Here is a 26,383-nt window from a genome sequence, read left to right on the forward strand (position 1 = left end):
TTGGTGGCTGACTAAATACTTTTTTGCCCCACTGTACCTAGCCTATGATCAAGGAGAGGAGACAAGACGTGCATGCCACTTAAGACTACCGAGATGCACCTTATGTCTCAAAACAATTCATTTAAAAAGAGAAACACCAGCACTGCGTGGGCTCGCACCCAGCCAGTATTCCAGGGTGATACACGGCAGCCTTTTTGTGGCAGTATTTACAGCTCTTTCTGTGTGTGCCTTGCCACCAGGCTGCCTCAATGGTGATTGATGCCTCTGTGCAGAGCTCCAGGCGATATGCAGCCCAGGGCTCAAAGTGCTGAGTCCGGGGGCTGTGGTCTCATCCCAGCACTCTTAAACAGCTCCTTCAGTTTACTTCCCGTCGTTCTCTTCTTTCTGTTTCTGGTCATTGGACTGTGACTGGGGTCCCACTCTGAAATGGGTCCTTCTCCTTATTCTCGTAGTCTTTCTGTTCCTCATCATTAAACCCAATGATTTCTGTATCTGTCAACCATCAGAGCTACTCCAATGACGATCACTCCCCAGAGCCCAGAGAGATGCTTCGCTCCTCTCCCAACCGCTCTCACAGACACAGTGTGGGCTTCGTCTCCACCGTCTACAACAGTACCCTGCCTGCAAGTGAGTCTCTCTCTCTCACACACACACACACACTTTCCTCCTTTTTAATAAAAATAATAAATAATTTAGCATCTTTTCCTCTTCAATTTCAATCTTCTCATCGCTGCAACTCTCTAATGGGTTCAGGGTCCGAAGGTCGAGTCATGTGTCCTCAGAAACATGACCAGCCCAACCGAGCTTCTTAACTCCTTGTGAATCCAACCACTGTTCAGATTTCAAAAATGCTTTACGTCGAAAGCATACCGTACGATTATTTGAGAACATAACCCAGCAGACAAATCATTACAAACAGTAACCAGCCAAGTAGAAGTTATACAAGTCAGAAATATAGATAAAATGAATCCCTTACCTTTGATGATCTTCATATGGTGGCACTCAGAAGACATTCATTTATTCAATAAATTGTCCTTTTTTTTCGATAAATCCACAGGCTCAAACGCAGTCACAACAGGCAGACAAAAAAATCCAAATTGTATCTGTAAAGTTCATAGAAACATGTTAGCTTAAATAATCGATAATATTTCAACCGGACAATAACGTCGTCAATATAAAAGATAAACAAGAAAGGCACTCTCTCGGTCACGCCCATGAAAAAGCTCTGTGACACAGCAGGGTCCACTCATTCAGACTGCTCTTACTCCCTCATTTTTCAGAATACAAGCCTGAAACAATTTCTAAAGACTGCTGTCTAGTGGAAGGCATAGGAACTGCAATTTAAGCCCTAAGTCAATGGACAATGTAATGGCATTGAATAGAAAACTACAACAAAAAAATCCTACTTCCGGAATGGATTTTTCTCAGGTTTTCGCCTGCCAAATCAAGTGTTATACTCATAGACACTATTTTAACAGTTTTGGAAACTTGAGTGTTTTCTATCCATATCTACTATTATATTATATGGATATCCTATCTTCTGGGCCTGCTTTTCATCCAAAATTCCAAATGGTACCCCCTACCCTAGAGAAGTTAACACCCGCCCGCTTAACCCAGAAACCAGCCGCACCAGTGTGTCGGAGGAAACACCTTTCACCTGATGACCAAGGTCAGACTGCATCCGCCCGGCCCCCCACAAGGATTCGCTGAAAGCGCAATGAGCCAAGTAGTCCCCCGGCCAAACCCTCCCCTAACCCGGATGATGCTGAGACAATTGTGATCCGCCCTATGGGACTCCCGATCACGGCTGGTTGTGACACTGCCCGGGATCGAACTCTGGTCTGTAGTGACGCCTTTAACACTGCGATGCAGTGCCCTAGACCGCTGCACCACTCAGGAGGACCCATAACACATTTCTATCTGGAGCCTCTCTAGCCAGTGTGTGTTCCTCCTATTTAACCGGTGTGGTGGTTGTTGTTGTTCTCTAATCTGTGTGTGTGTGTTCTATCAGACTCTGCCCATCGTGGCCTGGCCCCGTGTCCAGCGGTGACCGCAGTGATGAGGAACCCAGTCTACACAGTCCGCAGCCACAGAGTCCACACCAACAACTGTCCCTCTGTCTCCTCCCAGATCTGCCAACACCAGCACAACAACCAACACCCCAGGTAATTACCCCAGACAGAATAACTACCCCGACAGAATAACTACCCCCGAAAAGTGGGGCCCGGTCATTCCTCAAGGGGGCAAATGATCGTTTAGTCTAAATTATTTGCTTGAAAATATGACATTGCTTAAGTAGGCAAATATTTTGTAGGAAACAACTTGGTCATCATTATGATGAAGGCAATTTTTCTTTATGGCAATGTTGCCTTTAGTTAGGTCAGTTGGTTAAAAATACCTTGCAATGCTAACGTTAGCTAGCTGAAATCCGGTACTCTCCCCTCAATCTTAGCTAGCAAGCTAATGTTACACTACATCTAAAGTCAATCTGACTACATTACAATGACAAGTTTCTCGTACTAAATAGTTGCCTCCTTTGGAGATGTATTGCTGTTTGAGAATGCATTGAGTAGCAGATTCAGTCGTGCACCAGTCCCTAAGATGACTTGCATAAAAAGGCATTAGTGGCGCTATGTTCAACCCATGAATTATGTAGGAAGAGTGTGTGTGTGTCAGTCCGCAGCACCAGGGGCGTCTGAGCCTGGACCTGAGCCAAAAGCGTCCAGCAGCAGACTACTCCGAGTCCTCGTCACGCAGCAGCCGCACCTCCCATGGTACCAACTCACTACCCTCCAGTGCTCGCCTGGGCCTTGGTCAGTCACCCATGCACGCACGCCACATACACGCGCTCGTATTATACATGCTTGCTCACACCCAAAAAATACTTATTATGCCCACGCCACACACACACTAATTGTATTATATATACACACACACTGATGGACTTTTCCTCTATTGAATCAGATTCTTCCAGTAACGTCCAGTACCGGAACGAGAGGATTAAGATCCCCTCCACTCCCCGCTACCCTCGATCTATGCTGGGCTCTGATAGAGGTACATGCATGGATGGATGGATGCATAATTGAAGAAACAAATTAGTTAACAAAAATATTGATGGGTGGGTGGTTAGACAAATTAATGAATTAACAAATGAGTGGATGGATGAATGAAGACTTATTGAGATGCCTATTCCCTGAATACTGAACCTCTCGACCAATATTACCTGACTCTGGTCCCAAGGGGACTTTAGAATGCTCATTTTCCACTCAACTAAAGAATATTATTCCAAATCAAACAGCTGACTACACTTGTTTTTTCTCTGAGATGTGATACCCCTGTTAGCAGGTCATTTAAAGGGGCTGTTCTGTAATCTACTGCTGAAAAAGTTGGACACAGGGTAACACTAATCTGTTGAAAAAACACTAAACACAGGGAAACACTTTAACCATATAGATTTTGTGTCCTGGGCCATTAAAGCTGGGGGTTAATATGCTTGTGTCAGGATATTTACAACCTGGTTACCTGTCTGAGAAATGACACTGTAACTATGGACCAATTCTTTCCCTTTCTCACTCTCGCTTTCGCTCTACTACCATGTTTTAACTGTTGTGAGTATTTTAATTGTTTTTACTATGGTTGTAAGAATGACAAACAGATTTTCCCTTGGGAATTAATAAAGTACGATCTCATCTTAATATCTCATTTAAAGTCTCTTACCCTCTCTCCCCGCCACCCCTCTCCAGGCTCCCTGTCACATTCAGAATGCAGCAGTCCCAGCCTCATCACTCCCCCCCAATCACCTCTGAACCTGGAGACTTCCTCCTTCGCCAGCAGCCAATCACAGAGCTCCATATCCACCCTGCCCAGAATCTCCGTCAGCCCTGTGCCAATTGGAGACCGGAGGAAAGACCGGTAGGATGGGAAAGATGACAAACGTGAGATAGGGCTGGACAGTCTAAAACATGGTGTGGAATGGAGTATCCCCAGCAGTTTGATTTATTTGCTCTTTTCCACTACTAGCAATCCTCATTCAATTGGTCAAATAATCACCAAGCCTGTTAGCTGGCTGTATCACAACTGGCCGTGATTGGAAGTCCCATAGGGCGACACAGAATTGTCCCAGCGTCTTCTGGGTTTGGCACGGGGTAGACAGTCATTGTAAATAAGAATTTGTTCTTAACTGACTTGCCTCGTTAAATAAAGGTTCAATTAAAGCTAACTCAGGTGGACTAGTACTAGAATATATTAAATAACACTGGTCTAAAGGAGTACAGGTAGGAAGTGTGTGATGCGTACATTATATATCAGCTATAATGCTCTTGGTATATGCAGCATAAAGGTCAGTTGAGTGTTGCTGTCGTTTCTCCTTGTAGCCTGGTCCCAGATCTGTTTGTGCTTTAGCCAACTCCTCTGACCATGCCAGTGGAATGATCAAATTTAATTTGTCACATGCGCCGAATACAACCGGTGTAGACTTTACCATCAAATGCATGCTTACGAGCCCTTCCCAACTATGCAGAGTTTAAAAATAAAATGGTAAAATAAAATGCATAAGAATGGAGCTATATACATGCAGTACCAGATCAATGTGGAGCTATATACAGGCAGTACCAGATCAATGTGGCGCTATATACAGGCAGTACCAGATCAATGTGGAGCTATATACAGGGAGTACCAGTACCAGATCAATGTGGAGCTATATACAGGGAGTACCAGATCAATGTGGAGCTATATTCAGGGAGTACCAGTACCAGATCAATGTGGAGCTATATTCAGGGAGTACCAATAACAGAACGATGTGGAGCTATATACAGGGAGTACCAGTACCAGATCAATGTGGAGCTATATACAGGGAATACCAGTACCAGATCAATGTGGAGCTATATACAGGGAGTACCAGTACCAGATCAATGTGGAGCTATATACAGGGAATACCAGTACCAGATCAATGTGGAGCTATATACAGGGAATACCAGTACCAGATCAATGTGGAGCTATATACAGGGAATACCAGTACCAGATCAATGTGGAGCTATATACAGGGAATACCAGTACCAGATCAATATGGAGCTATATACAGGGAGCCCCAGTACCAGATCAATGTGGAGCTATATAGAGGGAGCCCCAGTACCAGATCAATGTGGAGCTATTTACATGGAGTACCAGTACCAGATCAATGTGGAACTATATACAGGGAGAACCAGTACCAGATCAATGTGCAGAGGTACCAGATATTTGAAGTAGATATGTACATGAAGGCAGGATATAGTGACTAGTCATCAGGATAGAAGATGATAAGAATTAAATAAAGAAAAGAGTAGTAGCAGTAGCACATGGGTGTAAAAGTGTGTGTGTGTGTACGTATGCATGTTTGTGTGTTAGAAGGGTTCGCTAAACACATGCAGAAGGAACCAGGCTATTTTCCTTTTGTAATATTTAGTTTCTTCTTCTCACACCAGACCTGTTTGGCCTCTGCATTTCTGTCTGTTTTCTTTTACGGTCTGTCCTTCCTGTCCACTTCTTGTCTGTTTTTTCTCTCGTCCATCTCCTCTCTCGTTTCTTCTCTTCCATCTGCTGTGTGTGTAAATGTCTCCAGGTCTCTGCACCGTAACAGGTCTTTTCTGAGGATCCCTCTGGCTGCTAGGCCGAGGTTCTCCTCTCTCAGGAACCTCAGGTTTGTTGACTGACTGACTGATAGTCTTACTGTTAACATGCTTGAGTGTTGGATAGAAATACTGAAATTAAGATGTAGACACAGGCCCACTTCAGAAACAACTCCTTGCCCCCCCCGTCTTGTGATTAGGAGCCAGGAGTTGTTTCCAGGCAGAGCCCATAGACTTGGAATGTGTTGTGTGGTATTTCTCACCCCTGAACAGCAGCTAGGCCTACATCCCACTTCTCTGTTGAACAGGTCAGTGCACGCCAGGTTTACATTAGCCTGCGTTTCATGGAAAAGATCCAGAAAACACCTTAACTATTCCTCTTGAACCGGAGAAGATGGATAGACGTGTGCTGCGTCACAATTGTCACTGACAGTTTTGTGTTTGTATGGTTGGAATTGTTGAAATGATGTGGCCAGTTTCATGTGTGAAGTCCTCACTGAGGCTGCATGATACTGAATGTCTGTGCCCTTTTGCAGATGGGATGGCATTCTGAGTGTTTGGGCCCAATGCTAGTCACCAGGCTGAATGTGAAGATAACTCTGTCCACCTCAAAACCTCTGGATCTTTTACTTGTCTTCTCCTTGTAGCACACAGTCTCTCTGTTATTTCTATCTGTTGGTTTTTCATGTGATATGTAATATGTCTCTGTCTTGTGAAAATCAATATGAGAGTTTCATAGCACCCTAATCCCTGTGTAGTGCACAACTTTTGGCAATACCCTCATAGGGGAGATGAGATGCAGCCCTGAAGTTTCTCATCCCTCCCTCCCGTCAGGCCGTACCTGGAGGAACCTCGTAATGTGATCGTTCACAAAGGGGCGGAGCCTCTGGGCATCTCTATCGTCAGCGGCGAGAACGGCGGTATCTTCGTCTCCAAGGTAACCGGAGGCAGCATCGCCCATCAGGCCGGGCTGGAGTACGGCGACCAACTCCTCGAGGTAACTTTCCTGTTTCAGTGCTCCTTCCTGCCAGGGTTAAGGGTCATATCCGTTTCATCTCAGCAGGAAATTATAAATGTGACTGTTTACTGCAGCCAGCGCAGTCGCTTGCACATCTAGACTACACATGCTCCAGTTCCCCCTCATGGAATCAAACATTACATTTAGCATTTTTGTCATTTAGCAGTTGTTCTTATCCAGAGTGACCTAGTCAGCCGTTCATGCCTGAGAATGACAATTGAGAAGTGCTATTTATTTTCATTGAGGTTTATTTCAATAACATCTTACCTTTCTCTCCTCCGTTTCATCTCCCCTCCTCCTTCTCCAGTATAATGGTATTAACTTGCGTAATGCCACAGAGCAGCAAGCCAGGCTGATAATTGGTCAGCAGTGTGACACCATCTCCATCATGGCTCAGTACAACCCCCACATGTACCAGCTGGGAAACCACTCACGCTCCAGGTCATACACACACACACACACACACACACACACACACACACACACACACACACACACACACACACACACACACACACACAGCTGGAAAATCATTCACAATCCACATAAAAAATTTAACAAATTCTTCCCAGAGGTTAGTTTTTTAAATGAAAGGTAATCAAAGACAAAATGTTATTCATAGTTCAAAAGTGGTGTAAAGTTGACCTTTGACCATGCCATTTATTATGTAAATCCCAAAGTAATTATCTGGAGAAATATACAGGCATCATTTGGCACCTCTATCCAATTTAAATAGATGGCACCAATCTCTCCCATTCATTTGACTGAGGTATTAAGGTTTTTGTTTCTCTCTCTTTGCGTGTGTAGTTCTCGTCTGGAGCCGGTGAGCAGCCAGTCAACTCCCCATGGCAGTGGAGCCACCACCCCTGACAACCACTCTACTATAGACACTCTGAGTGAACAAGACGAAGGAACACTCACCCCCTCCTCCAAACAGACCACCCCTACAACTAGTCCTCATAGTTTCATCAGGTAACAAACACACCTCTGACTGCTCCAGCCTCTCTAACCTAATGTGTGTTTGTACTGCAAGGGTTGGATACAGCAGCAGACACATTTCCGTTTCGTAAGGATTAATAAAGTTTTCTTCTTCCCTCCCCATCCAGGATGTTGTCGGAGGGTAGTCGTAAGGTGTGTGAACCACGGGTGGTGACGGTGCGCAGAGCCCAGGGGGCAGAACTGGGGCTGGGGCTGTGTGGAGGGAACCTCCGCGGGGTCTATGTAGAGAGTCTGGAAGAGGACAGCCCTGCTAGGGGAACAGAGGGACTGCAGCCTGGGGACCTCATACTGGAGGTAGGTTTTTACATAAACCAGCATGTGTGCAGATTTGATTTGAGACACTAGGGATGGTGTTTTGAAAAATTGGCACTATTCTAATATTATTTATTTTTGTTGGATATTCGGATATTCAAGTACCTGAGCACTGCTGCGAGGGGGAAAGGCTGGCTCTATTGCTTCAGCGGCCTGCAGAGTTTATATGGGGCGGTGTGTGTTGCGAGCAGACAGAGGGAGAGAGCGAGACACAAAGGACATTTTACTACAGCCAAGACTAGCCAAAGCAGTCACTATGTTAATTTATAACAGTGCCTGTCTTGACTGGAGTAGCCTACAGAAGCTAGCTAGCTACATACTTTTGAGCATTTTCACTAACCTAAACCCTTTTCCTAACCATAACCTCAGTCTCCTAACCTGCTACGAAAAAGTAACTTTAGTATCGAAGTGGTAAGAAAATAGTTTTTCCCCAACTATAGCTAGCTAGGCTAATTAAGGCCATATGCTACACTTTCTCCCCAACCCCATTCAAATAAAACAGCCTACCAGTTTCTCTTTATAGCCTACTCTTCATTATCCTAACTTTTAATTATGTTATTTTATTCCATCTTGCATTGCATTAGTGAACGCTCACTCAACTTGCAAAGCATTGAGCATCTTTGATTGGCCAACATTAACAACAAGCTACTCACGTGAAGGTTACCGGTCTTTATTTATGGGGTGCACGGTGCACGTGATAAAAACAACATTGAAAAGTTTTTCATTAAATGAAAGATTTGAAATGTCATGGTATATCCTTGTATGTAACAATGTCACATGGATATTTTCATTTCATTTAGATAAAGCCTTTTGTGTTAAAATCAGTTTAAATGTTCAGATATTTTGAATATTCCTGCACATCCTTGACACACACACACACACACACAGATTGTATAATAACTTTTTTCTAAGTGAACAGTTTGCACCCTGCAGTATCTCTTCCATTGCTCATTACCATTCCTCCAGCCTGTCTTTGTTCCTTCATCGATTGCCCCCCCTCTTTCTCTAGATTGACCACAGTATGTCATGATAACTCATACTATCCCATTCCTGGCATGCGCCATCCCTGTCCCTATAAGCTCTGTTCTCCAAACAGACCTAGAGCTTTTTCATCAGGACAGAACACACAGTAGAGCTTTCACCTTTCATCCCCCTGGCAATTCTCCTCATCTTCTGTCATCACCCCCCCCCCCCCCCCCCCCCAGAATGAATCAATAGACGGACACTTCATACAGCCAAGGGATTTCCCTCCTCCTTTCCTCTTCTCTCTGTCTCTCTCTTGTGCACGCTCACACTCTTGATCTCCTCTTTTTGTTATAATTGGTTACGGTTGAAATTTGAACATTTGTTTTCAGTTGTTTGTGTAATATATGGTGTTGACCCAGTAAAGGCGATTGTAAATTCAAATTCTCTCTCTCAGTATGGGTCAGTAAACATGAAGAACAAGACAGTGGAGGAGGTGTATGTAGAGATGCTGAAGCCAGCCGAGATGGTCACACTCAAAGTCCAACAACGACAGGACGACTTCAACATTGTCAAAGACACACCGGGGGACGGCTTCTATATCAGGTACACACACATATCCTGTCCTCAAAGTGCCTGTTTTTCATGATACCCTCTATGCGATCTACTGTACCTCCATGCACCTTCACTTCTATGCCTTCAGAAAGTATTCTGTGGGGCGGCATGTAGCCTAGTGGTTAGAGCGTTGGACTACTAACCGAAAGGTTGCAAGATCGAATCCCCGAACTGACAAGGTAATAATCTGTCATTCTGCCCCTGAACAAAGCAGTTAACCCACTGTTCCTAGGCCATCATTGAAAATAAGAATTTGTTCTCAACTGATTTGCCTAGTAAAATAAAGGTAATAAAAAATAAAAATAAAAACATTCACACCCCTTTTTCCACATTTTGGATTTAATTGAAATGTGTTGTCACCAAACTACAAAAAATACTATTTTTCCATATTTTTTTTGTTATGAACAATTTAACACCGTATCTTGATTAGATTAATATTCAACCCCCTGAGTCAATACATGTTAGAATCACCTTTGGCAGTGATTTTCAGTCAATGTAGTCTTGGTAAGCAAATCCAGTGTATATTTGGCCTTTTTTTTGGTTATTGTCCTGCTGAAAGGTGAATTTGTCTCCCAGTGGCTGAAGTTTTCCTCTAGGATTTAGCCTGTGCTTAGATCTGTTCAGTTTCTTTTTATCCCAAAAAACTCCCTAGTCCTTGCCGATGACAAGCATACCCACAACATGATGCAGCCACCACAATGCTTGAAATATGATGAGGGTGGTACTCTGATGTGTTGAATTTGCCCCAAACATAACGCTTTGTATTCAGGACAAAGGGTTAATTTCTAAGCAATTTTTTAAGCAATATATTTAGTGCCTGATTGCAAAAAGGATGCATGTTTTGTAATATTCTTTTACAGGCTTCCTTTTCACACTGTCATTTATGTTAGTATTTCGGCATAACTACAATGTTGTTGATCCATCCTCAGTTATCGCCTATCACTGCCATTAAGCTGTAACTTGTTTTAAAATCAACACTGAGCTCATGGTGTACTCCCTGAGCGGTTTCCTTCCTCTCCGGCAACTGAGTTAGGAAGGACGCCTGTATTTTTGTGGTGACTGGATGTATTGATACACCAGCCAAAGTGTAATTAATAAGTTTACCACGCTGAAAGGAATATTCTCTCAGCTTTTTTTATTTATTATTTTTACACATCTACCAATAGGTGCTCTGAAATGTGCTTGAAATTCACTGCTTGACTGAGGACCCCATAATGACAAAGCAAAAACATTATTTAAAAAAATTAAAATGTAATACGTAAAAAAGGTAGTTTTTGTATTTAAGTATTTAGACCTTTTGCTATGAGACTTGAAATTGAGCTCCGGTGCATCCTGTTTCCATTGATAATTCTTGATGTTTCTACAACTTGATTGGAGTCCACCTTTTAGTAAATTCAATTGATTGGACATGATTTGGAAAGACACACACATGTCTATATCAGGTCCCACTGTTGATAGTGCATGTCAGAGCATATTTTTACTCCATACATTTTCTATGACACCCAAAAGTACTCGTTACATTTTGAATGCTTAGAAGGACAGAAAATTATTCAATTCACAAGCTTATCAAGAGAACATCCCTGGTCATCCCTACTGCCTCTGATCTGGCGGAGTCACTAAACACATGCTTTGTTTGTAAATTGTCTAAATTGTGCCATCTGGTTTGCTTACTATAAGTAATTTTTTATTTGTACTTTTACTTTGATACTTCAGTATTTTTTTAGCATTTACTAAAGTACGATTTTACTGGGTGATTTTCTATTAAGTTATCTTTACTTGACAATTGAGGTCCTGCTCCAGAGCGCTCAGGACCTCAGACTGGGGCGAAGGTTCACCTTCCAATAGGACAATGACCCTAAGCACAGGCAAGACAATGCAGGAGAAACTCCCCAAATACAGGCGTGCCAAGCTTGTCACATCATACCCAAGAAAACTTGAGGTTGTAATTGCTGCTAAAGGTGCTTCAACAAAGTACTGAGTAAAGGGTTTGAATACTTATGTAAATGGGTTCATTCAGATTTTAATTTTCAATACATTTGCAAAATTGTTCATCTGTTTTTGCTTTGTCATTATGGTGTATTGTGTGTAGATTAATAAGGGAAAGATGCACTTTCTCTTCATCTAAAAGCAATTAGGTCCCACATCCAGGAGGACCATCCCATCCACCATCTCTCTCCCTAGAGATACTATCTATCATACATACAGCAGGGTTGGTTTACCTGCGGACAGACTGAGGGAGACTCTCTTCATTGCGCCCAGGCTAAATGCCCTTGTAGAAAGTGTGTGAGCGAGCGCATGTCTGTCACTTTGCATCTATGTAGGCTCAAGGCAGACTGAGACAGACCATACAGTAAATAAAGGCTGTGAATGAAGAGTAGGGGGAAGTCTGTTGGTAAGTGCAGCTGTTTGTTGTTAGAAAGCTGAGAGGTTGTGTCCCAAATGGCACCCTATTCCCTATACAGTACCCATTTTCTTTTCTTTTTTTATAAACCAGACCTCATTGGGCTCTGGTCAAAGGTAGTGCACTATATAAGGAATATGGTTCCATTTGGGACTCAGTCTGAGTTTCTGCATGGCAGCTGCAGTCACTAGTCATACAGGCTGGGTCGTGATGTCATTGGCACTAACTCTGCACACGCCCCCACAGATATACTTCGAAAGAGTTATGGGGCTCCAACCATACTGGGTGCAGGGTTGCACACACTGACACACTGAACACGCATGCGCGCACACACACTAACCCTCTCTTCCTTTCTCTCCCTCCTTCATTCTTTCTTCCTACCCTCATTACCCCCTTCCTCGATCTCTCCAGAGCACTTTATGAGCGGACAGTGGAGGCAGAGCTGGACCTTAGTTTTAAGAAGGATGACATCCTGTATGTGGATGATACTCTACCAAAGGGCAGCTTTGGCACCTGGATGGCCTGGCAGCTGGATGAGAATGCACAGCAGATCCAGAGAGGACAGATACCCAGCAAATACATGTGAGACACACTCAGACATGCAGACGCACGCATGCGGTCATGGCTCTTGTGTAATTATATTGTGTGTCTGTGTAGGATGGACCAGGAGTTGTACCGTAGACACAGTATGACAGAGCTGAAAGACGACAAGGACAGTAAGAGCCTCTCTGCCGCAGCCAGGCGATCCTTCTTCAGGAGGAAGCACAAACACAAACGCAGCAGCTCCAAAGATGGCAAGGAACTGGTGGCTCTGGACGCCATTAGCACAGACTCTATACCATTCCTAGAGGGTGAGGGGACACACACCTTTACATGGATAAATAATTGGGCTGGAGTGTAACTACCTAGAGGCTAGGTGCAACTGATTTGATTTAGGTATTGGGCATTTGTGTGTGTGTTTGACCATGTATATGTGTGTCTCACTCCCTCTCAGACTGTGTGAGCATGGCGTACCAGCGGGTCCAGAAGGTAGAGTGTGTGTCTCCCAGGCCAGTTCTGATCCTCGGTCCTCTCTCAGACCCCGTCAAGGACATGCTGGTCAAAGAGTCCCCCGGGAAGTTTTGCAGATGTGTCCTGGGTGAGTAAAGTACAACAGTTCTAATAAAACATTACAACAGCGTACACAAGTATCTACAAAATAGGCCTACCCCAACTTGCCGACTGAGCTCAAGTCCTACAGATTATGTTCCAAATGGCACCCTATTCCCTATATAGTGCACTACTTTTGACCGGGCCCTGGGGATAGGCTGCGATTTCTGACAGACATTGTCTTGCTTGGACTCCAAAAGCCACAATTTAATAATTTAGCAGGTGCTCTTATCCAGAGGAACTTAGTTAGTGTATTCATCTTAAGATAGCTGGGTGGGAAAACCACATTTCTTAGTCATAGTAAGTACATTTTCCCTCAAAGTAGCTATCAGCAAAGTCAATTCAAGTGCGAGTGTTAGTTTACGAAAATCTTTTTTGCTTCAACTGGGCCAATTGTGCGCCACCCTATGATACTCCCGGTCACGGCCGGTTGTGACACAGCCTGGGATCTAACCCGGGTTTATAGTGACACCTCAAGCTCTGCGCTGCAGTTGAGACCACTACACCGTTAGGGAGGCTCTCTGTATTCCATTTTCAATAAATGTGCAAACATTCTATAAATATGTTTTCACTTTGTCATTATGGAGTGGTGTGTGTGTGTGTGTGTGTAGACATTTTTGCAATGGAAATGAGAATTTCTTATTGGAGAAGTTGAGGTAGTCCCTCCCTGTTTCAGTCTGTTTTCTGCTGTTTGGTGCCTAATGAATATGACCCTGGTGTTCTGTGGTTCTGATGTGTGTGTGTGGTTTCCTCAGAGGTGATGAAGGCGTCCCAGCAGGCTATAGAGCGCGGCGTCAAAGACTGCCTCTTCATCGACTACAAACGCAGGAGCGGCCATTTTGACGTGACCACCGTGGCCTCCATCAAGGAGATAATAGAGAAGGTACAGCGTCAGGGCTGGTCTAGGATAAGTTTAACCTTTTTAAGATAATAGTGAATAAGATTATATGAACTGGGGGACCTGGTCCTAGATAAACATTCCTTCTTCGTTACATCCTCTTCTCTTTTGTCAGATACAAGTGTTCCCCTTTGATATTTCAGAATTTGGGTCAATTTGGTGAAAGGTGGGTCAATTTATAAATGTAGCACTTTAAAGATGTGGTCAATTAATAGCAGATTTTATGCCACCTCAAAAGAATTCCTTGGGTTTTTGGATTATCACAATTAACAACGTTCTGTGGTACCGGAAGTGAAGTCTCTTTCGTGTGATCCATTCTGAATGTAGTATGATCATGTTGCTTGTTGTACCTTAAACAGAACTGATCTAAGATGTCCTCCTCTCCCAGGACTGTCACTGTCTGCTAGACATCGCACCCCATGCCATTGAGAGGCTGCACAGCGTCCACATTTACCCAATCGTCATCTTCATCCGCTACAAAAACTCCAAGCAGATAAAGTAAGTAGCCAGCCAAACCCATCATTTTCAAAGACCTTTAGTGTTAAAACATTCTAGATCTTTTAAATGTGATCTTTAGTGTGTTTTCTCCATTTCTACTTGGTGGTTGAGTTCACAGAAAGCTTTCCCATGGGTCAGTAACTCATTGGAGAAATGAATGGGATGTAAGGGTGTTTAGCACTATTTAAAACTACAGTATAATAGCGTTATAATCCCCAGGCTTCTTTTCTTCCCTCCCCCCCCCCCCCCCCCCCCCCACACACACACACACACACACACACACACAAATCTCCTGGCTGTATCTCAATGTTCTTTGATAACTTACTCTACTTCTTGACCGGTCATTAATGAAGAGATGGATATCCTCTCTACCATGGTACCATTAATCACTCAGCACTAATAGGCTTGTCCCAGTAGTGAGTTGAGTTGTAGTGCCATGTTTTGGGGACTTAGAGAGATCCATCTATTATTTAGAAAATATATATATAAATATTGTATAGATCAATAAATACAAAGGCTATGAAAATAGGGGTACTTTTTTTATTATTATTATTTGTACATATACTGTATAGTATGTGGCCCCAAGTTTTTTTTATCATTACAAAGATACAGTTGAAGTCGGAAGTTAGCCAGATACATTTAAACTCCGTTTTTCACAATTCCTGACATTTGATCCTAGTAGAAAGTCCCTGTCTTAGGTCAGTTAGGATCACCACTTTATTTTAAGAATGTGAAATGTCAGAATAATAGTAGAGAGAGTGATTTATTTCAGCTTTTATTTCTTTCATCACATTCCCAGTGGGTCAGAAGTTTACATACTCAATTAGTGTTTGGTAGCATTGCCTTTAAATTGTTTAACTTGGGTCAAATGTTTCAGGTAGCCTTCCACAAGCTTCCCACAATAAGTTGGGTGAATTTTGGCACATTCCTCCTGACAGAGCTGGTGTAACTGAGTCAGGTTTGTAGGCCTCCTTGCTCGCACACGCTTTTTCCGTTCTGCCCACAAATTTTCTATAGGATGAGGTCAGGGCTTTGTGAAGCCACTCTAATATCTTGACTTTATTGTCCTTAAGCCATTTTGCCACAACTTTGGAAGTATGCTTGGGGTCATTGTCCATTTGGAAGACCCATTTGCGACCAAGCTTTAACTGATGTCTTGAGATGTTGCTTCAATACATCCACATACTTTTCCTCCTCATGATGCCATCTATTTTGTGAAGTGCACCAGTCCCTCCTGCAGCAAAGCACCCCACAACATGATGCAGCCAACCCCGCGTTTCACGGTTGGGATGGTGTTCTTCAGCTTGCAAGTTTTTCCTCCAAACATAACCATGGTCATTATGGCCAAACAGTTCTATTTTTGTTTCATCAGACCAGAGGACATTTCTCCAAAAAGTACGAGCTTTGTCCCCATGTGCAGTTGCAAACCGCAGTCTTGCTTTTTTGTGGAGGTTTTGGAGCAGTGGCTTCTTCCTTGCCGAGTGGCCTTTCAGGTTATGTGGATGTACATACTTTTGTACCTGTTTCCTCCAGCATCTTCACTAGGTCATTTGCTGTTGTTCTGGGATTGACTTGCACTTTTCGCACCAAAGTACGTTAATCTCTAGGAGACAGAACGCGTCTCCTTCCTGAGCGGTATGACAGCTGTGTGGTTCCATGGTGTTTATACTTGCGTACTATTGTTTGTACAGATTAACGTGGTACCTTCAGGCATTTGGAAATTGCTCCCAAGGATGAACCAGACTTGTGGAGGTCTACAATTGTTTTCCTGAGGTCTTGGCTGATTTCTTTTTATTTTCCCATGATGTCAAGCAAAGAGGCACTGAGTTTGAAGGTAGGCCTTGAAATACATCCACAGGTACACCTCCAATTGACTCAAAGGATGTCAATTAGCCTATCAAAACTTCTAAATCCATGAAATCATTTTCTGGAATTTTCCCAAGCTGCTTAAAGGCACAGTTAACTTAGTGTATGTAGACTTCTGACCCACTGGTATTGTGATACAATGAATTATAAGTGAAATAATCTGTCTGTAAACAATTGTTGGAAAAATGACTTGTCATGCACAAAGTAGATGTCCTAACCAACTTGCTAAAACTATAGTTTAAAAGAAATTTGTGCAGTGTTTGAAAATCGAGTTTTAAAGATTCCAACCTAAGTGTATGTAATCTTACGACTTCAACTGTATATAAGGACCTTGAGCATTCTCCAGTGGCAAACTTATCAGGGGAAGGGTCTATATTAAAGAACATTATTAGCTAATCACACCCTATTAGTATGTCAAACATTTGAAGATTCCATTGATCATTTATCTAAAAAAAGTGGCATTGGTCTTACTCAATTTAAATGATTGGAAATGATACTGTGAGCTAAATTAATAATCATAACACTTTAGTAAATAATTTAAAGGGTTCATTACCAAAAATGTCATGCCCAGAGGCTGTGTTTTAATACTCTAAACAGGCTTCCTTTCCTCTTGTACTCTGCCAATTTCTGGGAGAAGAGGTTTGTCTGTGTGTTAGTAGCGAGCCTGTGTCCTAATACTTTGTGCTGGTTTCCTCTCCTCAGGGAACAGAAGGATCCAGTGTATCTGCGGGACAAGGTCTCTCAAAAACATTCCAAGGAGCAGTTTGAGGTCGCACAGAAGATTGAGCAGGAGTATAGCAAATTCTTTACAGGTTGGCATATTGCACTGTACTGCGTTGTCTGTCTGTGTGTTTGCCTTTGGTTATGCCCGTGTGTGTATGTGGGTAGATGAGTGTCTGCATATGTGGCTGTGTGGCATCTTCCCCGATGAAGACAGCTGAAGTGTGCGGCTTTTCTTTTTGTGTGTGGCACCTTCCTATCTTATTAACCGTTTGTCTGCTGTATCTTTACAGGTATTGTCCAGGGCGGCACTCTTCCCTACATTTGCACTCAGATCATGACAATAGTTGATCAGGAACAGAGTAAGGTCCTGTGGACTCCCCTTGGCTGCTCCTAGGGGGTGGAGGCCACCACTGCACCCTGCATCACTGCTCCTCATCTCCACTCACATCAAACACTAAAAAACCTTCCACACTATACCAATAGGTACACTACAGTGAGCTATTACACATGTAAACTAGTGATATTTTTGTTATATAGTTTTATTATGATGTTGATTCGTACCTTAACCGGAGCCTCTTATTTTTCTGTGTATTCTGGAGCAGGTTGGTAGCACTGACAGTTGATGTTAAAGTTAATTCGGTCTTCCTTAAGGGTTTTATGGTTGTGGTTTTGTAATGTTGCGTTGTATGCATCTGTTTACAGTTTTTAAAAAACGAGTCTTGAGTATTGGTGTTAAATGTTCTGCTTGAATGTGCATTACACCCCCCCCCCCTCCCAGATGAAGTAAAGAACCCTGACCCAGAATCGGCCCCAAACAAACCTGTGTACCAAATGACATCAACCTGTTTTACACACCACGTTCAATGACTGACAACTAATAATGTGGAATAATAATGTATGCGTGTGTGTATGAGAGTTTGTGTGTACGAGTGATAGTTATATTATTGCTAAACTAATGACTTTGTTGGTTGGATTGAAACATTTATTTTGAAGTTGACGCCATAGAAACTAAACCTGCAGAACAGATATAAAGCTCTCCAAGCGACATTTGTCTTATCTGTAAAAAAAAGAAAATGTAATCCGAAAGACGATTTTTGGATCGGTCAATCAATTCTTGCTTCAGACCAAACTTCTATGTGCACCATGTGTGCAACAGTGTATCAATCAATTCAATTGTGTTTCTATAAGAAAGAAAAAGCCATGAAAATCAGACATGGCAGTAGCGAATGGTGTCTGTTCTACTCGTTATGTTTCTATGGTCACTGTATGTGAGTGGACAGTTTACAGGCCTATCAGACGTGCCTTCTGTCGTAGACTTGGTCCAAAAACAGACCCCCAGCCCTTACCCATTCAGATCTAATGGAACAGAATAAGTAGAAGCAATATGGAGGTAGAACCTCCCCACTGCCCATTGGAAGGCTAGGTGGAGCCATCACCATGTTGTTTACACCTATCTGGTACCTTCAGATCTGTAAACACCATAGTGTTAACACTAAATCTGCAAACACCATAGTGTTATCACTATAGATCCACTTACAATGATAAGTGTTAACACTAAAGATCTGCAAATAAACACTATAGAGCGTAAACGCTATAGATCTGCAATGCTCGGGCTTGTTTTGGGGCGGGGCAGTACAGAGCATATGACAATGGTAAGGTTGTGAGGGCGACCACCTCAGAATGCACTCCAGGGCTAGACAGACCACTGTGTCTCTATCACATGCTATCTCTTGGTCACATATTTAAAGACGCTATAGAATATAACAAATATATGTGTGTAGGAGTATACATACAAACTCACAGGCACTTGAGTACCTGTATGTACAGTATGCAGATGCATCTGAGATCTTATATTAGATGTATTTTGACTAGGTCTCAGGCCTAGGGAAGTTCAAACAGTCTTAGCAGGTATTAGCATGTTTTAACGGTTTTATTTTCGTCTTGTTTTGTGGTTTGTTGTCAGTCACTTTTTAAATGTACTCACAAACCAGAAAGACACCATGGAGCAAATGTGCAGGGGAAAATCTTTCTTAAAGAAAATACTTTTTTTCTCTTCCTTAAATCCGTTGAAATGTTAGGTTTTTTTCATTATTTAATTTCTTTATCCAAGAGGCACAAAAATATTGCTATTGTCCCTCATTCTTCTGTCATCCTTGAACCCCATTCTCCTGTATCCCAATGTTGTGCCAAAATCCAGTACGTCAGTTTTATCTTTTTACTTCTGTTTTGCACTTGTTATTCTGTGGACCTTAAAACAAATAGCTGTTTCCCTGTAGACTTTATAAATAGGTACTATATTATAATTTTTACTGTAACTAATTCACATTTTAAATGTATCACGTCAGTTCCTTACATTTCATTGATGGCCTTTTTATTCTTTAATAACCTTGATTAGAAAACAACTGACAGATTGCTCCTCCTTAGTTGCATTCTCGATGAAAAAGGGATTTCTTGCACAGTTTATCAAATGAAAATCGGACATGAAGTTTGACTATGATTAGGCATAGTATGTAAAATTGTAATGTAACCCATTTTCTGAGTAGATTGAGATGGTTTAAAATTAGAAGAGGGATGCCACATAACATGGTTTTATTTTTTAGGAGGAACGACTAGCTGCCAGGTACTATTCTGATTGCGGTTTTCTTTATTAAAAATAATGATTTGTATCAAATGTTGAGACATTAACATGAGAATAAAAGTCTTTTTCTGTATCACGACGACATGGCTTCTTTGTCAGACTCTTTAGTGGGGACTCACACTTGGTGACAATGGTGAGACTATCAGCAACCAGTCATTTTCAATAGAAGAAGACATGAGACTAGAAACCAGAGAGCTAGAAACCAATGTTCAACATTTCACAAATGTATAAAGATTTCAGCAATGTGACTGCACAACAGTCAATTGGGAGAACCCAGCTCTTGCAAGCAAGCTTTGATATTGGTTAACAACCAAACTGCCGTCATGCATACTGTTTGAAGGATACACCCACCAGGGGACTTGATCGCTGATTATCTCGGCAAGTCTGAGTCCCCAGTTATTCGTCTCTTTCACTCTCTCCCTGTCCTTGAATGAGTTAGTTAGCAACCTTGTTTCATTCAGTGCTAGGAAATATTAGAATTTAGACCATTTAAAGGTCCAATGCAGCTGTTATCTCAATATAAAATATGTTCTGGGTAACAGTGACGTACCATACTGTGATTGTTTTCAATTAAAAAATAAACCAAAATGGCTTCTTAGCTAAGGGCAATTGCTCAAGCTAGAATTTTTCAGGAGTTGTCTGAGTGGGGAGGGGAAAACTGAAAATTAGCTGTTTGAAAGTCATTCTTATTGGTATAATTTACTGCCTGGTGATGTCACCATGCAGGCCAAAACTCCATCCTACCAAAACAGGCAGAAATGTAAGGTGGTCTTTTCTAACAGGTCTTGCACTAAAATGGCAGTATCCTAATTGTCACAATTTCTGAGTATTATTCAAAACTAATAGTATGGAAACATATAAGACACAGGAAAATCATGTTTTCTTCTACTTAAATACTTTTGAACCCTCCCCTTTGTCTCAAAACAGAGTAGATATTTATTGTCCATTTTGTATTGAAAAGGTACCCAACCAGATACCACACAGTTACCAAAAGGACAGCTTCAGCACTTGGATGGCCTGGCAGCTTGATGAGAATGCACAGCTGATCCAGAGGACACATCCCCAGAAATTATACTGAACAAATATTGTCCGCCTGAGTCCACCTGTGGTAAATTCAATTGATTGAACATGATTTGGAAAGACACACACCTGTCTATATAAGGTCCCACAGTTGACAGTGCATGTCAGAGCAAAAACCAAGCCATGAGGTCAAAGAAATTGTCCTCAAACCACTGAGACAGGATTGTGTCAAGGCACAGATCTGGGTAAGGGTACAAAAACATTTCTGCAGCATTGAATGTCCCCAAGAACACAGTGGCCTCCATCATTCTTAGGTGGAAGAAGTTTGGAACCACCAAGACTCTTAGAGCCAGCCAAACTGAGCAATCGGGGAGAAGGGCCTTGGTCAGGGAGGTGACCAAGAACCTGATGATCACTCTGGCAGAGTTCCAAAGTTCCTCTGTGGAGATGTCCTTCTGGAAGATTCTCACAACTATCTCTGCAGCAATCGACCAATCAGGACTTTATTGTAGAGTGGCAAGACATGACAGCCCTCTTGGAGTTTGCCTAAAGGACTCAGACCATGAGAAATAAGATTCTCTGGTCTGATGAAACCAAGATTGAACTCTTTGGCCTGAATGCCAAGTGTCACGTCTGGAGGAAACATGGCACCATCCCTATGGTGAAGCATGGTGGTGGTAGCATCATGCTGTGGGGATGTTTTTCAGGGACTGGGAGACTTTTTTCACAAAAGGGATTTATTACACACTGACTTAATCAGCTTCTTGATATACCACACTTGTCAGGTGGATGGATTATCTTAAAGGAGAAATATTCACTGACAAGGATGTAACATATCATAAAAATGTAGGGTAGGAGGTAGGGTAATGTTTTACAACTACAGGGTTGAGACATGACTTTGAGGAAGAATGACAAAGTTCCTGATGTGTATTCTGTACCACCTTGTCCTCCAAGTCCCCTCCTGTCTTGCCTGTTTTAGAAAAGGTTAGGCTGCTTATGCCTGCCTTCTGTGGTGTCTGTTTCAAGACAGCTGCTGACAGCTCATCTTAACTTGAACTCACGTCTTACAGCCAGTGATCTTTGTTGTTGTCAGCCCTGGCCCAAGCCGCAGCCTTTCTCAGCTTAACATTCCCTCCAACCACGTTGCCATGGTGAGAGGTAATGTATATTTGTATTTTCGTCTTTCTATCCGGTTAAGTTTTCAGCACCCCATGATTGAGGTCTTCCATCATGATGGTTCCATCCAAAATGGCACCCGTTTCCCTTTATAGTGCACTACTTTTGACCAGGGCCCATAAGGCTCTCTCCAAAAGTAGTGCACTTTATAGGAAATAGGGTGCCATTTGGGGACGTAACTGATAATTTCCAGTCCCACCCTTTCGAAATGGCCTGTAGGATTATCACCTGGCTGATGGTGAACCCTTCATCTCTTCACTGGTCCACACTGGGTCGGGTCATATTCATTAGGCACTAAACGGAAGACAACACAGACAGGGAAGGACCAGCTGAACTTGTCCAATAAGAAAAGATTGTTATTGTTTTCTGTTGCAAAATGCCCAAATTAATATGTCCCAGGGCTAAGCTGGGTGGCTCTACCCTTCCTCATCTCTCTGGGCCCTACAGGAACTGACTCCTCAGCTGGCACCTTGCCACGACAGCTGGCCAGCCGTGACACACATGCTTTCCTGGTACATGATCAGTCCAGGATCCTATGGCCTGTCCACTAATAAACACACTGAACACTACGGACAATTTACTATTTAGGGACAGGAGTTTTCCCTAAACACGTGACTGGGCTATGCAAAACTCTTGGCCCTCTAGTCATACAGCGACTGTAGTCTGATAATTAGTAGACCATAAATGCAGACCAGACCATTATAAAATCCAGGTGCAGTAAAAAAAGTCTACATATACCAGCAAATCAACAATGCTTTGATCAGACTGGGTTTCCCTTGCCATGTTGGAATAGTGATTCATGATGTGTTGACGCTATATTGACTTAATCTTGCAGTTCTTTAAATGTCCAGCAGGAGGACAACTAGCATGTCTTCAAGCAGTACTATACTGAGAGAGAACAGCGGAGGTTGATTTCATAACCTCTCATAGGTTACTATCGAGTGTAACATCAGTATATCATTTAAAGCACTAAATAAACCCATGTATACATCTGTAACATTAATACTGATTAGTATAGTTCGGCAAGACAGGTTGGGCTCATTTCAAGTATAACAGTACAAAACACTGAATCAAAAATAAGAGGTTTAACATTTAATTAATTGATATGGAATTTGATTTGACAAAGATTCAATGTCTTTAAAGAGACAAGAGTTCAGTAAAGATGTGGCAAGTGAAAGGGTTGCTACTTTCAGCAGTACAACCCTATACACCTTCCTCCTTAGTGGCACTACACTACAGAAGATCATTAACACTGATTTGTGGCATTTTGTCTCCATTTACAATGAAATCGAACTGCTTATAAAGACATACATCAAAGCTATATTCCTCCAATAGGCTCGCCTTTCAAAGCCCATCCACCAGAGTGCAGATTTGGTTATGACCGCTATTTCGGTTGAGGGAATAATCTTCCTAACACTGTAAATCAGCAGCATATAGCTCCCACTGACTCCACAGTATATCTTCTTTACACCTCAGTTAAACTGGATGTACGTTTACATTCTAAATGTAAATGTTCTGACCAGGAGATCCTGTGTCCTAGTAACGACCACCCTAACTAAGACCAACATACTCTCAGACACCAAGAAAAACATGGAGTGTATGAATGAATGAATTAACAAATGAATGAAAGAAGGAATGAATGAGAGGAGGGATGAATAAATTATGGAATGGTGGGATAGGTGAACGAGTGGATTCATTAATTACGTGATTAACCATTAATATAACATGGATATAGTAATTTTGTTGGCTTAGCTGTCACCTTAACAAGTAGGCTACACATCTCCCTGAAACTGTTGATTTAGTGAGATATATTTGATATGCGTATCCTTGGTTTCATCAACACTGATCTGAGACAAGTTTAACAGTGTAGTTAGTGAATAACCTGGTGAAAACTCATCAAAGGACAGAGATAATAAGGGAGGTGTTAAAACAGTGTAGCACACTCTGACAAGACAAGAGGTCTGGACCTTTATGACACATAGTAGGCCTAGTGCACTTGCCCTGGAATGTTGACATCTCTGGTTCCAGTCCCAGCTGTGGATTCCCATGCCCTCTGTGACATCCTGTCCTGGGACACAGCCATGTCCTTCCATAGGCTATTGATGCACAGGTTCCTGTCTTATCCTGTGTCTAATTGTCTTCAGAATCTAAAGACTAATTGACTGGGGGCAGAATAAGGTCTTTGGCAATGGAAACACCTGTTGTTGGTGAATGATTGAAGGAGCCTCCTTCAAATGCAGATGAAAATAAGCCAATGTCATTTACAGATCACAGAGAATAAGAGAACATCTTCATCATAGTGTCAGTGGCTGTGTAGCAAGGGAATTCCTATCGGATTCAGTTCTGAGAATAAAAATGGGGACAACTGCTGTGTTCCAGGCGCTCGATGGAATCATCTGTGGCCAAGCTAATAATGGTCTTAAAATGGAAGCCTTGGCATTTCACGCCGAAGCTGCGGTTGCATCACAGTAGGAGAGTTATAGTGGGCTGCTGCTCAAATGAACAGAGGCAGAGCGCAGCACGACAGTCACATATGCAGCTCAGAGACATGCGTCATTTTAAACACAACTACATTACACGGAAAGAACGCAATTTAGGATGTTGCCTAAGTACTGACTGAGACAAGGGGCTGCTTGGCACTTCGTATAAATATCCGCGCCGTATTACTGCGCTCTTTATGCCCATCTTTATTATTAGAGCAACGCCCCGCCCCTCCTACCTGTTCATCTCTCTACCGTTCTCTGGAGCGAGCGGATCTGACAGGCGCAATCAGCCTGAGCGGGAGCAGAGGAACAGTGGCGGAAGACTACGTTTACCCGAGAGCTTATCATTGTTTGCTGAATTTAGTGGAAACACCGTTAGATTATGTATTTAGTGTTTTCGCATCGTGGCAACCGTTTGGGGATTAGAAATATATTCAGCCATTCGAAAACCATATAGGCTATCGATTAAATTGACGTTTAGAAAAGTGAAATCGATTGTCCGCGGTTAATCGACGGAATCACTGGACGGAAGACGGCTTGAGAGACCGGACAGAAGGTGGTTGAAGAAAACAGCCTTGGTTTAATGTCGCTGCGCCTATCATAATCTGAAACATTGGCAGCCTCGATGCCTGCTAGATGAGACCATCTTTGCCATGGCATTTGTCCTGAAAGACTTGGAAAACCCCTACAAATGAAAAACGCTCAATGTTCATAATTACTGCGGATTTAAATGCTTCTCGCGAATGGACACCGACCCGCTATTTCGCTCCAGTTTGTGCGTGCGGCGTTTTCCACTGTAGCGGAAATCTGAAATAGATTGCAATAAACAGTTAAGTGCGGGTGACAATAATATAGAACGCGAAGGGGGGTATTTTTGTTTCAAGCAATATGGCTGGTGAGTGGGGCTGGGGACGCTGGCACAGGCTCTCCAAGGCTCCTAGATGCTAGCTGAGCCGGATGCCACCGTTCTCCATGGAAGCGGCAACTCTATGATGAGTAGAAATATCTATCATAATAAAAATCAGGACTCCTCGATCTCTATATCCAAGATGGACGTGATCATCCCCTTCTCGCCAGACGTGCCCTGCGACAATAATGGCCAACGCATGTGGTGGGCATTCCTCGCCTCCTCTATGGTGACGTTTTTCGGGGGTCTCTTCATCATTCTCCTTTGGAGGACCCTTAAATACCTGTGGACCGTGTGCTGCCACTGCAACACCAAAAAGAAGGTAGGCTAATGACAAACACATAAACCGTTGGTTGTTGATGTGGCGCTCATAACATAAACGGTATCTCGTGCGTAATTCAACCTTTATGGGGACATATATTGCACCACTGTCTTTCTTTACACATTTATACTGTATACCCTATGACCCGACCCGACGTTGTCATCCATTGTTTATACGAGCTTACCAGCCTGGGCCGGGGTGGTTGATTTACCATGGCATATTGACTTGAGTCCAGTTCGTGTTGTGTTGCATTGGCCTTCACTGTGAAAGTGACTCACCATTACTTACTTACACAGTACGAGGAGCTGCCCCATAGCTAGAACAACTGTCACCCACCTGCAACAACAGGCCAGTCTATGTGGTAAGGGAGTACACAGAATATAGGCTACCAACTTCTCTATTGTATCTTCATCTATGGTTATGTTCCAGACCCGTGGTCTACCCGTTATTACATGTTTGTTTTTTTCTCAGTAGAATCAATGCTTTCTATATTTCAGTAGAATCAATGCTTTGTATATATCAGTATTTCAGTAGAATCAATGATTGGTACATGTCCGTTTTTCGGTAGTATCAATACTTGGTATATTTCAGAAATTCAGTAGAATCTGTGCTTGGTATATTTCAGTATTCAAATCAACGTTTATTGGTCGAGTTCACATTTGCAGGTGTTATATCAGGTGCATCGAAATGCTTAAGTTACTAGCTCCAACAGTGCAGTAGAATTCCAAAAAATCTGAAATGAATAACAATCCAAAGTAGATATATTAGAGTGAGAATCTAGAATATAAATAA

General features: G+C 42.5%; 2 protein-coding genes across 33 annotated transcripts in view; both read left to right on the forward strand.

Annotated features, from left to right (window-relative positions):
• dlg5a (discs, large homolog 5a (Drosophila)) overlaps nucleotides 1–19,763 on the forward strand; it is a 59,110-nt gene extending 39,347 nt beyond the window's left edge. For 2 of the 9 annotated variants that reach the window (XM_020495371.2, XM_031835521.1), the window contains exons 18-35: nucleotides 507–627; nucleotides 2,012–2,165; nucleotides 2,677–2,813; nucleotides 2,965–3,054; nucleotides 3,744–3,912; nucleotides 5,597–5,674; nucleotides 6,438–6,600; nucleotides 6,929–7,062; nucleotides 7,429–7,593; nucleotides 7,728–7,914; nucleotides 9,353–9,501; nucleotides 12,323–12,493; nucleotides 12,569–12,762; nucleotides 12,906–13,049; nucleotides 13,816–13,943; nucleotides 14,347–14,456; nucleotides 17,025–17,134; nucleotides 17,336–19,763. In XM_020495371.2, the coding sequence (XP_020350960.1) occupies nucleotides 507–627; nucleotides 2,012–2,165; nucleotides 2,677–2,813; nucleotides 2,965–3,054; nucleotides 3,744–3,912; nucleotides 5,597–5,674; nucleotides 6,438–6,600; nucleotides 6,929–7,062; nucleotides 7,429–7,593; nucleotides 7,728–7,914; nucleotides 9,353–9,501; nucleotides 12,323–12,493; nucleotides 12,569–12,762; nucleotides 12,906–13,049; nucleotides 13,816–13,943; nucleotides 14,347–14,456; nucleotides 17,025–17,134; nucleotides 17,336–17,439 (2,508 nt within the window). In that variant the 3' untranslated portion in view covers nucleotides 17,440–19,763. Of the gene's footprint in view, nucleotides 1–506; nucleotides 628–2,011; nucleotides 2,166–2,676; nucleotides 2,814–2,964; nucleotides 3,055–3,743; nucleotides 3,913–5,596; nucleotides 5,675–6,437; nucleotides 6,601–6,928; nucleotides 7,063–7,428; nucleotides 7,594–7,727; nucleotides 7,915–9,352; nucleotides 9,502–12,322; nucleotides 12,494–12,568; nucleotides 12,763–12,905; nucleotides 13,050–13,815; nucleotides 13,944–14,317; nucleotides 14,457–17,024; nucleotides 17,135–17,335 lie in introns of all 9 variants that reach the window. The other 7 variants (XR_004211600.1, XM_031835520.1, XM_031835522.1 and 4 more) reach the window with 7 other exon arrangements.
• A 4,668-nt stretch (nucleotides 19,764–24,431) lies between these two features.
• The window catches only part of kcnma1a (potassium large conductance calcium-activated channel, subfamily M, alpha member 1a), a 277,460-nt gene continuing 275,508 nt past the window's right edge, over nucleotides 24,432–26,383 (forward strand). For 8 of the 24 annotated variants that reach the window (XM_031835526.1, XM_031835528.1, XM_031835529.1 and 5 more), the window contains exon 1: nucleotides 24,434–25,591. In XM_031835526.1, coding sequence (XP_031691386.1) covers nucleotides 25,304–25,591 — 288 coding nt within the window. In that variant the 5' untranslated portion in view covers nucleotides 24,434–25,303. Of the gene's footprint in view, nucleotides 25,592–26,383 lie in introns of all 24 variants that reach the window. The other 16 variants (XM_031835538.1, XM_031835527.1, XM_031835530.1 and 13 more) reach the window with 4 other exon arrangements.

This window comes from Oncorhynchus kisutch, linkage group LG11 (genome assembly GCF_002021735.2).
Source record: "Oncorhynchus kisutch isolate 150728-3 linkage group LG11, Okis_V2, whole genome shotgun sequence".
Lineage (NCBI taxonomy): Eukaryota > Metazoa > Chordata > Actinopteri > Salmoniformes > Salmonidae > Oncorhynchus > Oncorhynchus kisutch.